Source organism: Gymnoscopelus microlampas, assembly GCF_963454915.1.
Source record: "Gymnoscopelus microlampas genome assembly, chromosome: 2".
Lineage (NCBI taxonomy): Eukaryota > Metazoa > Chordata > Actinopteri > Myctophiformes > Myctophidae > Gymnoscopelus > Gymnoscopelus microlampas.
In genome coordinates, this window is record NC_139939.1 from 53,708,458 (window position 1) to 53,724,050 (window position 15,593).

General features: G+C 41.3%; 2 protein-coding genes across 2 annotated transcripts in view; one reads left to right on the plus strand and one right to left on the minus strand.

Moving 5' to 3' along the window:
• foxk1 (forkhead box K1) overlaps positions 1-7,230 on the plus strand; it is a 29,633-nt gene extending 22,403 nt beyond the window's left edge. Inside the window, exons 7-9 of the mRNA XM_084085824.1 lie at positions 1,707-1,997; positions 3,146-3,301; positions 4,361-7,230. Of these exons, the coding sequence (XP_083941950.1) occupies positions 1,707-1,997; positions 3,146-3,301; positions 4,361-4,617 (704 nt within the window). The 3' untranslated portion in view covers positions 4,618-7,230. The remainder of the gene's footprint in view (positions 1-1,706; positions 1,998-3,145; positions 3,302-4,360) is intronic.
• Positions 7,231-12,542: 5,312 nt separating this feature from the next.
• Positions 12,543-15,593, minus strand: part of radil (Ras association and DIL domains) — a gene marked incomplete at both ends in the record, with an annotated part of 63,580 nt that continues 60,529 nt past the window's right edge. The window contains one exon of the mRNA XM_084077462.1: positions 12,543-12,642. Within this exon, the coding sequence (XP_083933588.1) occupies positions 12,543-12,642 (100 nt within the window). The remainder of the gene's footprint in view (positions 12,643-15,593) is intronic.

Below are 15,593 nucleotides of genomic sequence, written 5' to 3' on the forward strand. Positions count from 1 at the left end.
GTCTGGCCGTGATGGCGTCGTAATGCCTGCTGAAAATAGCCGATCTACAAGCCCACTGTGAGCTTGTAGATCGGCTATTTTCAGAGCACAGCACCCGAGCGCATACAAACATAAAATGTCTTGTCTTTTAGTTCTACTTGATCTCTTCTCCACTTGTCCCTCCGTGACATTTTAGTCAAGTTTTTATTTGCTGACGAAATTGTCAATATATTAAGTCATAGTAGCTTAGTTTTTATTTCGTTTTTATTTCATTTTCATCGGTGAAAATCTCCATATTATAACTTTTTGTTGTTTAGTAAATTTACGCCCTACTTGATCATACTACAGAGTCGCACAAAAGCATCAAAAGTAGCAGATCTACATCGAGCTTGTAGATCTGCTTTTTTTAAATTTCAATCCTCAAAGGTAACTTAAGGTTTTAAATTTAAGGTTTCCACCCGACAGAGACGATATCGTTTTTGTTATCTAACCCTATAACAACCGCAATCAAGCTAACTTAAGCGCTCACACCAAGGTAGTCATCAACTCGGTAAATCAACCCAGAATTTCCCAATCTAGGGGTTTAGATCGGGCGATCTATTTGGCATCATATGACCAATCGCAAGCATGGACAATACTACTGGCAGCATAGTGGCATATTTCACCTAATGAAGAGTAAACTATAATAATATGATCAAATATGAACAATTCCAACACATAATCCAGGCTAAAGGCACCACAGTTGCAGCTGCCAAATGCAAGAAGGGACAGCTGGCCAAAAAACATAAAGACTGTGTAAATGCATAAGTCAATAGCTTATAATATCACTGCTAATAATAAATGATAGGGGTGCACATCCATAATGTCCAATTTATTTAATGTACATTTCGAGCAGCACAGCCTCTTCCCCAGACTTCATCTTATAATATCACTGACTCATCATTTGAGCACGAGTAACTCTGACTATAATTTTGTGTATTACATTAAATGAATGTGTTGCTGTATTCTAATGGCGGGTTTGACAATTCTAAAATTGCAGAACCCAGCACCAGCGTGTTATATTTATTACGCATAATAAAAATCCTAATTCAAAGCTTACTTTCATATCTTGTACGACAAGTCACAAGGCTTTTAGCGCTTAACCCATTAAGACCGGGAACGCTTCTGTGTCATTTTTAGAATTCTTTAGCTATTCAAAAATAGCAGATATACAAGCTCATAGCGCGGCACCGAGTGCCGCGCTATGAGCTTGTAGATCTGCTATTTTTGAAAAATCATGAAAAAAAATGTTTTTACATTATTTTCAAAAAACTGTTAGGATTTAGATTTTTTTTTTATCGACCTCAGGTCTTAATGGGTTAAATCACTCTGTGGTAGGATTATGGGTACAAAAGCACAATGGCTTTGATATTTCTGGCAGCCAAGAGCTCACAGCTCAAGAAGCTGAAACGGATAACTCACTCCTCTGCCCGACGGCAACAATATCAAAAATCATCAGGGGAAAGCCAAAGGGTTTCGCTGTGATCCTTCCCTGCATGGAGCTCCACATAGGTGGTGCTTTTTTCTACGGTTAGGTGTGCAGCATAAGTGTCAATGTATCCCGGTAAGAAGTGAAACTGATTGGTCAAATTGGTCAACTGATTTTGCTAATACCCAGACCCCACTTTGTGAACCACTGCATTTAAACTGTCTTTAAAAAGTGTTCTGTTTTTGTCTTCGTCCACCAGGCTCTCCGGTCAGAGGCTCTCCGGTCAGCGCTCAGCCCGTCATCATGGCCGCGCCCTCTCACCACCCCACGCAGCTGACTTCGGGCCTGGGCAAAGCCCTCGCCTTCATCCCCAGCGGTGGCGGCCAAGCACAGGCCCTCCACCTGCTCCAGAGCCCCCCGCCGCAGACCGTCACCATGGTGAGGGTGGTCACCAGCGCCCCGCCTCCCATCAACCCCGCCAACGGGTACGCTGTATCTTCCGCCAGCCCAGGCCTGCAGGGGGGAGTAGAGAGCAGCAGTGAGCTCAGAGGTACGTGTGTTATGTATAGTTATGAGTTACTGTAGTGCAGGGTGTGGGCAACTTTGATGACGGAGAGGGCCACCATATTCCCACACTCACTCCAGGGGCCCACATTGCATACTTTTGCTGTCGGGCAGAAACCTCTTATCTCCATGTTTTAACTTGATTTATTTAGTAGATTAATGTCCTATTTCATTCTACTATGTCACTCAAAAGTAGCAAAAATAGCGTTGGTGTAGATCGGCTATTTTTGCCATTTTCGAATTGGAAAAGAAACATTTTTATTTAATTTCAAATGCAGAAGTTATAGGTATGTTAACTTCATGAACTTAAATACAAATACATTGGACATAAAAAAGACAATAACATTTTAACACTAGTCATCAAACAACCAATATAGACTGAAGTAATTAAAGCCGGTCATGTTTGCATGTTTGGAGTTGTAACAGCTGAAATCAATATATTATTGATTTCATCAGTATGCCGATATCAACCTGTGGGCCGCATTAAGGGAAGGTGGGGGCCGCATGTGGCCGCCAGTTGCCCATGTAGTGGTTCAAAACCAGTGGTTTTCAACCCTTTTCATATCCAGGTCCATTATCTATTCGGCATTTGAGCCATGGAACCACCGTTTGATGAGATTTAGCCTCTCAGACCCAAAACTATCGTTGGATGCAATTCCATCCATGCTGTATTGATGTTGGTACCATAGGAGAGATAAACAGGCAAACATTGATCAAAATAACTATTCTTTAATTAAGTAATGCAGATGTTTAACAATAATTTAACTCTTGAGAGCGAACGTACGTGTCCATTTGGTTTCATTTTACGCTCTCAAGAGTTAAAGATCTATAAGGGTCCATTTGGTCACCAACTCCATCATATAGCTGGGGACCACCTGGAACCCCCTCAGTGACCACTGGTGGTCCCCCGAACCACTGGTTGAGAATCATCGTATTAGACCTTCATCAGGGTATCCTAATATAAGGATAGCCTGATGAATGTCTTAAAGACCGAAATGTTGTTTTATTCCCATAAAAACATTTTTTTCCTTGTATTTGAAGACAGCGTGTGGGAGTTTATTTTCTTTCAGAGCTTTGTGAACACTTTTGAAAATGTGCAGTGAGTTTGAACATGTGGATGTGTTCTCCCTGCAGAGGTCCAGCAGAACAGGGAGAGGGTGATCCAGATGGTGGAAGGAGCTGTGCAGAGTGCGGGCCTGGCCCTGGGTTTACACCAGCTTCCTGTTCGTACGGTTACCCAGAACGGCAAACACACTGCTGCTGTCGCTACCAGCCTGCCCAACACCTACAGTGAGTGATCGTTAGCACTTTAGCTAACAGGGGCTGCCTGATATTGGGAAAAAAACTAGCAGATATTGCGATAACGTTGTTGAATATTGTGATGACGATACATTTCAATACTTTTACTTCTACTCCACTACATCTTAGAGGCAATTATTGTACTTTTACGGTGTTTTCGGCATGGTTTAGGGTTTCAAGCAGTGTTTGTGGAGAAGGACCATGTATACGTCACGGGATAATGAAAAAATCGTGATGCGGAAGTCTTCCGTGAGGAGATGTGAAGAGTGATCGATAGGGTTGTCCGATATTGGCTTTTTTACCAATAACCGATATACCGATATTGTCCAACTCTTAATTACCGATACCGATATCAACCGATACCGATATATGCGGGGATTATTGTGATTAGGGTAAGCTCAAATTTCATATCACACACACCATATACAGTAAGAACTCCTGTAACTTATTTATAAAGCAAAAAAAAAAGTTTTTTTTTTTTTTTCAAAAAACGATACCGATATTTTCCCGATATCATTTTTTATGCTAATATCGGCCGATAATATCGGGAGGCCGATAATATCGGACATCCCTAGTGATCGAGCCTACACTTCATGCACGTGCACTCACGTGCACGTGCACTCGCTCCATGCGCACTCGGAGAGCCCACTCGCCTCCTCCAAAAAGCAAATGACCAATTGGACTCAAACTATTTCCAGGTCAAGCTCGAGTGGGAGTGAGCGAGTGGGTATATAGTGATTTTGGGTATTGGAATTCAGCTTTGGAGACTCTTTGAGTCTCCTACCTGCTGGAGATCAAATTATTGGCTTAGAAATGCGACAACAAATAAAAATAATCTCCGCGCTATGAGCTTGTATATCTGCTATTTTTGAATAGACAAAATCTAAAATTACACAGATGCGTTCCCGGTGTTAAAGGGTTCAACTAATAGATACAGAAGCATACATAATTAAGTAAGAGTTCTCTAAATGAAATATAACTTAGCTTTAGGTGTTCAGATATCCTTTAACATTAATCTCTCCCTCTCTCTCCATGTCTTTCTCCATCCAGCCCTGAGCAGTCCTCTGCAGATCCTGGCCGCTCAGGCCTCCAGCTCCCCTCCAGTGTTGCTGAGCAGGCCTCCCACCACTGGGGGAGCCGGCGGCGACGAGCCGGGCGGCGAGCCTCAACCAAAGAGGCCTAAAATGGAGGTGGACGAGGCGATGATGGGCCCAGACTCCGCCCCGGCCCCGCCTCAGGTCATACCCCACGCCCAGCAGCCTGTCATCGTCGCCATGATGTCACAAACCCACGACCCCAGGAAGTGAAAAAAAAGCCAGGATGCTCTGTGACCCGGGTGTGCCTCGGAGAACGCCTCGCCTTTTTTTTTTCTCTCTACACATTTGATAGGGACTGCAGACACAACGCGGCCAAAAACCTTTTAACTCCAGGCAGCCTTTAATGGTGATTTATACTGTGGTTGCGGTGCAGCCAGTGTCGCTCTACCGAAAGATAGCCGATCTACAAGCTGACGCGTCGCACTGCAACAACCCCATTGTGAGCTTGTAGATCTGCTATTTCCGGTGTGTGTGAGACACGGCGCACAAAAAAAAACGAGTATAAATCAGGCATTTTCAAAAGCCTGTTTCCAACAGAAGGGAATTGCAGTTAGAAAACATCTTGAGATTCGTGTTGTTGAAAATGAATTGAAATCTCTGAAAACTGATTATTATTATTATAATTTTTTTAAAGCAAATCTGACAGGATTTTGCCACTGTCTTTTTTTTATGATGTTCTCCGTCATTCACAGACAACACACAGACCGGTTATAAGGACGTTATAAGCTTGGAGCATTTTAAACAACACTTCTTTGTCCCGTTGACGTTGCACTTAAATCTCTGTGTATGTTGGAGGACGTTAACTTGGAACTGAGAGAGATAAGAACATTGGCCTGGCCTGGCCCTGCTCCCTTAGTTGAAATGGATTTTTTAAAACCCAGTTCTGTCAGTTTTATAAAGTCACTGATAGGCCAAAGAAATCACCTTGTCCAATACCTTCCTCCCACTTTGACTCATTGCTGATTGCCTTGAGAGGGAAGGAATTAATACCAGAGTGTGGTTTAGGGGGCTGCGGGGTAACACCCATGTACTGAGTACTTTAACATGGTCCTGGAGATGAGCGAGTGGGGAAGATCCACTCAAAGTTTTTAATGTGGGGAAGGAACGGTGTTCAATGGGGCGGGCAAACTATCCCTTTTTAAAGGTAGCTCTCCACCACGCCGACGTCGGCGGCGATAGTAAGTGTTGGAAAAAGCGTCTGTTGCCGAAAATCTGCCGTTAAATGGGCGGTGGGTTCACTGTCGCGTCGGGTCACAAGTTTTAGGGAAGAGTCGAATACCGTCGGATAGCAGCGGGCTTGTTGTTGGAAAAGACATCAAGCCATGGCTATTTTTAGCACCATAGTAGCCGCCTGTTGGTGTCGGCTCAAACGTTTTTTTCCACACCTTCCAACCAAATGATCTCCCGACTTTCATTCGACTGACAGTCTGTAGTAATGTGTTTGGTGGAGAGCTGCCGTAAAGAGCTGAATTACAACCAGAAGAGTGGAGAATGTTTGTCGTAAGAACTAGCCAGGCCTTAAAAAAAAAGGCCAGGACACCCAATCTCAGGACAGAAAAAAAATCTCTTCAAAAAAAGATAAAGTACAAATAAAAGTTGCCTTCTCACCTCGCACACAAGGGATGAGGAGAGTGACTTAAAGTGTTGAAAATTCCCTTGAAATCCACCAGGGAAAGTCCAGAACCAGCAGTTTTTTTTTTCCACTCGGCGGCTCCCAGCTGAGCTCAGCTCGGGGTTTGTTTTAACAGTATATATAATGAAGCTCCTCCCAGAGTCCAGATATCACTGGGCGATGAGAGGAGAAAGCGTAGAAAGTGTGGCGAACGGAGAGAGAGCGCAATCGTGGAAATGGAGCTAACCTAATGTAGACAAACTGATTGTCCTTTTTTTGTTTTTTTGTTTCCGTAGTAGTAAACGGAAAAGACAGAGCAGTGCGTGTACAGTTTATTTTATGTCTGTTTTTAGCTCAGAAAAAAAGAAAGAAAGAAAAAAAAAACATGATTATAATGATCCTTAAAAAAAAGCCTTAAATGTTTCTTACCTTCTTTTTTCCTTGATGTTTATTTTATTTTAACCCTTTAGAGAGCGTTACCTTTTTAGAATGCTAACATTGCGTTTCTTTTATAAGCGCACACCAACCTGCTACTACACTACAACGACGGAACGGGGGGCGGCGGCGGTGATGTTGTTAGAAAGGCCTCCGACAGATTTATTATTATCAGGGGAAGGGGTGGGACCAACTACACACAACCACATGCATCTTTTTTATCTGTTAAAGGGATAGTTCACCCCAAAAAAATTTTTTTTTCCTATCAATTAGTCACCCCATGGAGACTTGAATTCATGGATATTTTTTAGTTTTTGTTGCATTCCTAAGCCAATAATTTACCGGTAGGAGATACAAAGGAAACCACCGGAACCACTGCTGGTCATGAAATTATTGGCTTAGGAATGCGATAAAAACAAAATAATATTTTTAAGTCTCCATGGGGTGATTAATTGATAGGGGAAAAAAGTCATTTTGGGTGTGAACTATACCTCTCTTTAAGTATTTTTTTTATTTTTTCCTGTATGGCACACCCTACATCCTTTACCCTTATTCATTCTTTCTTTCACATTTTCGTCCTTTTCAATTCTTGTCCTCCCCCGTAAAGCCGATTTTATGCTCAGTTGTGAGTGTGCATGCCCCAGAAAGAGACAGTCTACAAGCTCGGATCAGCTATTTTTTTCTTTGGGGAGCAGCAGCACCGCAGCTTAACCCATTAAGACCTGAGGCGATTCTTAAAAATGTTTTCTAAATCCTAACAGTTTTTTGAAAAAAAAAAAAAGAAAAAATATTTTTTCAAGATTTTTCAAAAATAGCAGATCTACAAGCTCATAGCGCGGCACTCGGTGCCGCGCTATGAGCTTGTATATCTGCTATTTTTGAATAGCCAAAGAAATCTAAAGTGACACAGATGCGTTCCAGGTCTTAATGGGCTAAGTATAAAAACCAAGCCTTATTCATTCATTTCTCTGCGTCCCTCCCTACTCCTCCCTTGGTCTTCAGTCTGTAGGCTGTTGGTACAGCTACGGTACAGACACCTTGCGCCTCAAAGTATTTGTTTTTAGGGATGCACCAATCGTGGAAATTCTGGGCCGTTTATCGATGTTTTTTATTTATTTTTTTATTTTTTGTTTATTTATTTATTCCCCCATTTTGTCCCAGAGAAACTAAGAAAAGCTTCATCATGAACTAACTTTTTAAAAGTCTTTCAGTGTTTTTTGAACGAGCACAAATTTCAATCATACAAATTCATCGAAATAACCTTTTTAATATTATAACCATTCTTTTTGTGTGGAAAAATATCAGTTTCAAAGGGCTTTTTTTTTAGCCTGCTATGCAACTACCTAAAAACACATTGCCGTCTGCCATCTGTGAATGTCATGTTATTTGCAGATAGGCCGGTGGCAGTCAACAAGTCGACAAGGCAAATATCGGCCCTTAACCGATATAATAATAATGGGTGCATCCCTGGGTTGCCAACCGTCCGCTTGAAATAAGGAACTGGTCCCTTTTTATTTGGAAACTAAAAGACGTGTCCCTTATTGAACCTGATAAGGGACACACTTTGATCCTTTTATTTATGGGAATCAATGACACCCATTTTAAAGAGTTGAAACGGCTCATATAATACTTATATACATAATGCTGTAATACAAGTTGTTAACCACTTGAACCAGTTTTCTCTGTATTTGGGGACCGGCTTTTTTCGTACACCAAATCTCTTCGCCAAAAATAGCCGATCTACAAGCTTTGTAGATCGCCACATTTTTTGTTTTGGCTGATGCCCCCCCCCCCCCCCTCAGAATATGGATGCTGGGGTTCAAGTGGTTAATAATATAATATACAAAAAACATGTACGTAATATACAATGAGGTTTTGTCTTTTAGTGGGCGTCCCTTATTTCTCTTGGAAATAAGAGACTAATTTCAGGTTGTTGGCAACCCTAAATCCCCTTAGTATTGGTCTGTCGGGTGGAAATCTCATATGTCCAAAACTTAACTTTTCAGGATTCAAAAACGGCAAAAGCAGCAGATCTACAAGCTTGAAACGCGTCGCTTCGCGCCGCGTTTCAAGCTTGTAGATCTGCTGCTTTTGATGCTTTCATTTGACGCTGTAATATGACCAAGTATGGCGTTAATTTACGGGACAAAAAACAACACAAAAAGTTAAAACATGGAAATATGAGGGTTCTCCCCCCGACAGAGATGATTTGTCTGCACTTTTTCATCTGCCTTCTCTTCTTCTCAATGTCTCGACCTCACTCTCTCACTCTGCCTTCAGCACGTTCTGCAAAATGTCCTTCGTCTTCACTGTCAAAACCAATCAATCACCAGTTACGGAATGTTTAAATGACTGTTTGTTGCACATGAATTGTAAAAATGAAACAAAAAAAAATAATGCATAATGATTGTATGCTGCTCTTTCTATCTGCTATAAATGACAAAGCTTTTGGAAGATTTTTTTTGTTTTTGTTTTCCTATTTTGCAAAAAGAGAAGAAAAATAACTATTTTGCTATAATATCTGCAAACAGCTGTCATCAAACCGTAAAAAAAATAAAAAAAATATGTTTTTTTTTTGGAAATAGAGAAAGTATAAATATGTATTTTTAAATGTTTTTTTTTTTTTTTTTTGTGATTTGTTAAAACAAAAAATGTGTAGCACAAATTAAAATTCCTCATTGACTGTCAACTGTCATGCTGGTGTCTTTTCATGTGACCTGCTACCAAGTAAAACCGATGTCTAGATCCATGGTTCCCAAACTGGGGGGTCCCCAGATGATTAGCTTAAGGGGAAAAACAATGAGTACTTCTTGATGCCACTACCTTTACTCAAGCACATTTTGAATACAGCAGGACCTTTACTTGTAAGAGAGTATCTCTACACTGCAGTATGTCAGGGCTTCTTCCATCACTGCCTAGAAGATCACACTGATGTCATTTCCTGTTGAAGTAACAGTAACTTCAGAAACGGGAAGAACTCCATTGTCCACCTTCCAATTCTTTATTCATTAGTGATGTCATTCTAAACGGTATAAATACTGAGAAACAAACAGACATGCATGAGTGAAAGCCGCTGGTTGGTTGATTGTATACAAAGCATGATACACACAAAATAAAACAAAAAATAAACGTTCATTTGTCAAGGTGCAGCTTGGAGGGGACGGATGAGAGAGTACAATTAAGATTGCATTTGCAGTGTTTCTCAAAGTTAAAAACTTTAAGGACCCCCCCTTAACTCTTGACAGCATACAAATGGAACCAAATGGACCCTAACGGATCTATTTGGTTCCATTTGTATACCATCAGAGCTACAGACTTGAAAGGGTCAATTTAGAACCCTGGGAGTCCCTGGACCGCACTTTGAGAACCACTGCTATACAAGAAAAACAAAACGAAACAAAAAAATCTTATTTCCAGTTAGTTCCTCAGTTCCAGTTCCTTTTAAATGTCCAAACAACGTGATTAAGTATTTATGTACAAATTAATATTTACACATCTTACCCCGATACATACATACAGCAGATACACACACACACACACAAAAAGTGTGGTCTGGTAGGTATACATACTTTGGACTTGCGCACCTGACATAATGAAAAAACGAACGCTTTTTGACTCTCATAACATGATTACCTTGTTGTAGTTCTTCATGAACAATGTCCTACAACATTTCAGCACAGTGTGCATGTATGTATGTAGCCGTGTACCAAGCCTTGGATCATTGTGTTGTAGAATGGGGGTACAGTCAACGTTGAAAAGGTGAGGTTTATGCTGCGTTCACACGGACAGATACAAAGATACACAATATATTTGTCGCTCTGTCGCTTTGTATCTGTGATGCTCAACAAGGTCCGTCATCGGCAGGGACGTGCACAGATAGACTCTAGGTGGTTCTAGAGCACCTGCCCTTTGCCCTCTTGACCAGAAGTGCCCTTTTTTCAGTTTACAGCAGGGGTCTTCAACAGGGGGTCCGGGACCCCTAGGGGGTCCTCAGAGTTACTACAGGGGGTCCGCCAAATCTTTGTGTGATTATGATTTTTCTTTTTACCATAACCACTCGAAACCTAGCATCCCTTTTCTGAGGAGAACTTTAGCCAAAAATAGCAGATCTACAAGCCCACAACGCCTCGCGCTGCGAGGTGTTGTGGGCTTGTAGATCGGCTATTTTTGGCAAAGAGGTATAGGTGTAGAGGGAAAAAAGAGCAGACCAAGTAAACAAAAAAAAGTATAATTTACTTGAGCACCTGCCCCTCAAAATGCCTGTGCACGTCCCTGGTCATCGGAGCTACAGTTGTAGTTTTGTATCTGGAAGTTGAACCCAGCTCAACTTGAATGTGTAGCTTTGTATCTTTTGTAGCAGCTACAAACATCGGATGTTACGCGGTATCGTCACGTCGCTGGCTTCCATTGAAAGTGAATGGTAGCAGCATGTATCTTTGTATCTGCCCGTGTGAACGCAGCATTACACCGGGCTGTAGTATCTTCTGTTGAGGCTTCCTCTAACCAGCCCCCTCTGCAAAACACTTCAGTATAAAAGTCATCATCATTCATACAGAAAATCTTAATAGTCCATTAAATATACAACAAAGAGTGGTCTGAGAGGAACAACGGTCTACCACTGCTAAAAGGATTTTTTTTACAGTATATAAAAAAGAGGAAAACATTCCATTCCATATTAAAGCACTGTGTTGTACAGTGTCTGAGTTTCAGGCTGTGTTTTCACATTAAACGGAGTCCCATCCAGTAGATGACAATATGACACAGAGTAGCTTTGATGTTCTCAGTCGTGTAGATTGTAGACAGTTACCCCGGCCAAGTAAATAATGTTATCTGTTTGTCTGTTTGTCAGCAGGATATCTCGGACAGTTCTGAACGAATTTGCAAAAAAACCTTGGTTCTGGGCCAACTAGGAAACGATTAACTTTTCACACCGATTGGCCAAAAGGGGGCGTATAATGCACATACGTTCTGAACAGATTAACAAAACGCCACACTACTTTAAAAGAAAAGGGGAAAAAAGTATATCATGGGCCCCAGAAACTGATTAACCGGTCACTAGGGGTGTGCCGATACACAAATTTCACGAAACGATACGATACGATATTTGGCTCACAACTTCGATACGATTTCGATACGATACGATACGCACTTTTTTTTATTATGAAAATATACGGAGGAGAAAAAAAGAAAATGCAAACAAATAATTCTGTTTTTGCATTATTCAGACATGCAAACTTGTAGCTTTTCAGCTACAATAGCCATTTTGAATCCAAATAGTATGACACCTGACCCGAAAAAAAAACATGTTGTCACTCTTTTCACTTCGGGGCCGTTTGCATGCCTGATTATTATGATTGTAAAAAAAAAAATTAAAAAAAAAAAAAAAAATTAAAAAACGATATATTTTTTTTCCAAAACGATACATATCGTCGCGAAAACGTATCGCGATATATCGCGGGACGATATATCGGCACACCCCTACCGGTCACACTGTTTTGTTTATACCGACACCTTGGCAAAGGTCTGCGCTCTACTGAGCACATTGTCTAGTTTACCATTACTATTTTAGGAGGTATTAATAAGGACTGTCATTGATTCATTTACAGTAAACCGCCACAACAAAACGATGCATCAATGAATGATTGATGCTGGGAGTGAAAACACAGCCTCGTTGTTGTGAGCACAACATGCTCCAGCCAGGGGATCATGAACTATAAGAAATAACCCTTACATTCTATACTGTGCTTTGACTGTGGTGTCACCTCACAATTCAAAAACATACATACTGGGTATTAAGTCCACTTCAACCATGGATCAGCTGGGGCTAGAAGAATGACAGATCAGGAAGTCTGTCCATCACGTTATTAATACCCAAGGAAGTTGAAGTCAATGAGGCAGATCTTTTGTCGGAGGGCATCATCTCCCATTATGATTAGCTTGGCTCTGTGTGCTGCTGCTGATTACTGGATTTCACATTCATGATCTCGGGACGTGTGTGCGTGTGTGCGTGTGCGTGTGTGTGTGTGTGTGTGTGTGTGTGTGTGTGTGTTCCGTGGACAGTAATAACACTGGCAGGCGGTTGGTAGGGTCAGCAGGAGGAGGCACTGATCTTCTCTGACACCTCCAGGTCAGACTTGGCCACTAGGAAACGCAGACGGCCCCCTCCCAGGCGGATCAGGTCCACGGCGCTGCACAGAACACAGAGGAGGGGGTAGAAGAAGAACAGACTTAATTTGCCATTTGCCACAAATACGGGACCGCCATGATGGAAAAAAGGGCAGGGGGGGGGGGTCCAGTTATATATGGGACTCAGCAGAGACAGAGTATCTTTGCATCTTTACGTTTTAAAAGTTAAATATCTCAAAAACTACAAAACATTTCAAAGAAAAAATGTCAAGCATTTGTGTCCACAGTAAGCTGAATTATAAAAAGTGTGAATGGAGTTTCTAGGTGAAAGTGTTTTGGTAGCACTTTACAATAGTGACCCGTTATAAAGCATTTATAAACGTTTATAAGTAGTTTGTAGACTATTAACAAATCATTAACAACCTGTTTGTTGACATTTGTAAATGATTACTAAAACCTTTATAACTACAGTTACAAATCATTTATAAAGTATTAGTAAGTAGTGAACTATTCATTAATAAGCCATTCATATACATCTGTAAAAGATTATTAAATCATTTGTAACGACCCATTCTAAAGCATCTATAAACATTTATAAGCAGTTTGTAGACTATTAACAAATCATTAACAACCTGTTTATTGACATTCGTAAATGATTACTAAAACCTTTATAACTACGGTTACAAATCATCTATAAAGGTATTTTATGACTATTCATGAATAAGACATGTATAATATATCTGTAAATGATTATTAAATCATTTGTAACTGATGTTACATAATATATACAAGCTATTGGTAGCTTGTTCATGTTTAACATGCTTTGTAAAACATTCCTAAAATATCTAAGACTATGCATTATTATACTCTACCAGGAAGGCTGTACTTGTCAGCCATCTGTTAGCTCAATGGGTTGAGACGCAGTATTCATGATCCAGAGGCCATGAGTTCAAATCCCACTGATGTCATTCCTATGATTCTTTCCTTTGCAAACTGGCTTCCAGCAGATCAACTGAAAACTACCAGGAAGGCTGTAATTGTCAGCCATCTGTTAGCTCAATGGGTTGAGATGCAGTATTCATGATCCAGAGGCCATGAGTTCAAATCCCATTGATGTCTTTCCTTTGCAGACTGGCTTCCAGAAGATCAACTGAAAACTACCAGGAAGGCTATATTTGTCATCCAACTGTTAGCTCAATGGGTTGAGACGCAGTATACATAATCCAGAGGCCATGAGTTCAAATCCCATTGATGTCTTTCCTATGATTCTTTCCTTTGCAGACTGGCTTCCAGAAGATCAACTGAAAACTACCAGGAAGGCTGTACTTGTCAGCCATCTGTTAGCTCAATGGGTTGAGACGCAGTATTCATGATCCAGAGGCCATGAGTTCAAATCCCATTGATGTCTTTCCTATGATTCTTTCCTTGAGTGGGTTCGATTCCCACTCCGAGTCATGTATCCCCGGTAACTTGGGGCAACGGATAAATTGACTGATATTCTTCGTGATGCTTCCCTTTGCAGAATAACTTCTAGAAAAACGAGGAGGTGACTGGATTTGAACCAGGACACTCCTACAAGTTATTCTACGGATATCAGTCAATTTATCCGCTGCCCCAATTTACCGAGGACTTGACGTTAGTGGGAATCGAACCCAGGACCGCTCGGTCCTGGGTTGTACTGGATTTGAACCAGCACACTCCTACAAGTTATTCTACGGATATCAGTCAATTTATCCGTTGCCCCAAGTTACCTGGGACACTTGACTCGAGTGGGAATAGAACCCACTCAAGTCAAGTCAAGTCAAGTCATGTTATTGGACAGACGCTCTACCAGTTGAGCTATGCTGTTGGCTGAGAGTTACAGGTTTCCTGGTGGTTTTTCTAGAAGTTAGTCTGCAAAGGGAAGCATCACTAAGGATATCAGTCAATTTATCCGTTGCCCCAAGTTACCGGGGACACTTGACTCGAGTGGGAATCGAACCCACTCAAGTCAAGTCAAGTCAAGTCATGTTATTGGACAGACGCTCTACCAGTTGAGCTATGCTGTTGGCTGAGAGTTACAGGTTTCCTGGTGGTTTTAACTTGTTTTTCTAGAAGTTATTCTGCAAAGGGAAGCATCACGAAGGATATCAGTCAATTTATCCGTTGCCCCAAGTTACCGGGGACACATGACTCGGAGTGGGAATCTAACCCACTCAAGTCAGGTCAAGTCATGTTATTGGACAGACGCTCTACCAGTTGAGCTAAGCTGTTGGCTGAGAGTTACAGGTTTCCTGGTGGTTTTAACTTGTTTTTCTAGAAGTTAGTCTGCAAAGGGATGCATCACTAAGGATATCAGTCAATTTATCCGTTGCCCCAAGTTACCGGGGACACTTGACTCGAGTGGGAATCGAACCCAGTCAAGTCAAGTCATGTTATTGGACAGACGCTCTACCAGTTGAGCTAAGCTGTTGGCTGAGAGTTACAGGTTTCCTGGTGGTTTTAACTTGTTTTTCTAGAAGTTAGTCTGCAAAGGAAAGCATCACAGTAAAGACACCAGTGGGATTTGAACTCATGGCCTCTGGATCATGTATACTGCGTCTCAACCCATTGAGCTAACAGATGGCTGACAAGTACAGCCTTCCTGGTAGTTTTCAGTTGATCTTCTGGAAGCCAGTCTGCAAAGGAAAGAATCATAGGAAAGACATCAATGGGATTTGAACTCATGGCCTCTGGATCATGAATACTGCGTCTCAACCCATTGAGCTAACAGATGGCTGACAAGTAAAGCCTTCCTGGTAGTTTTCAGTTGATCTTCTGGAAGCCAGTCTGCAAAGGAAAGAATCATAGGAAAGACATCAATGGGATTTGAACTCAAGGCCTCTGGATCATGAATACTGCGTCTCAACCCATTGAGCTAACAGATGGCTGACAAGTACAGCCTTCCTGGTAGAGTATAATAATGCATAGTCTTAGATATTTTAGGAATGTTTTACAAAGCATGTTAAACATGAACAAACACATTAACAGACAG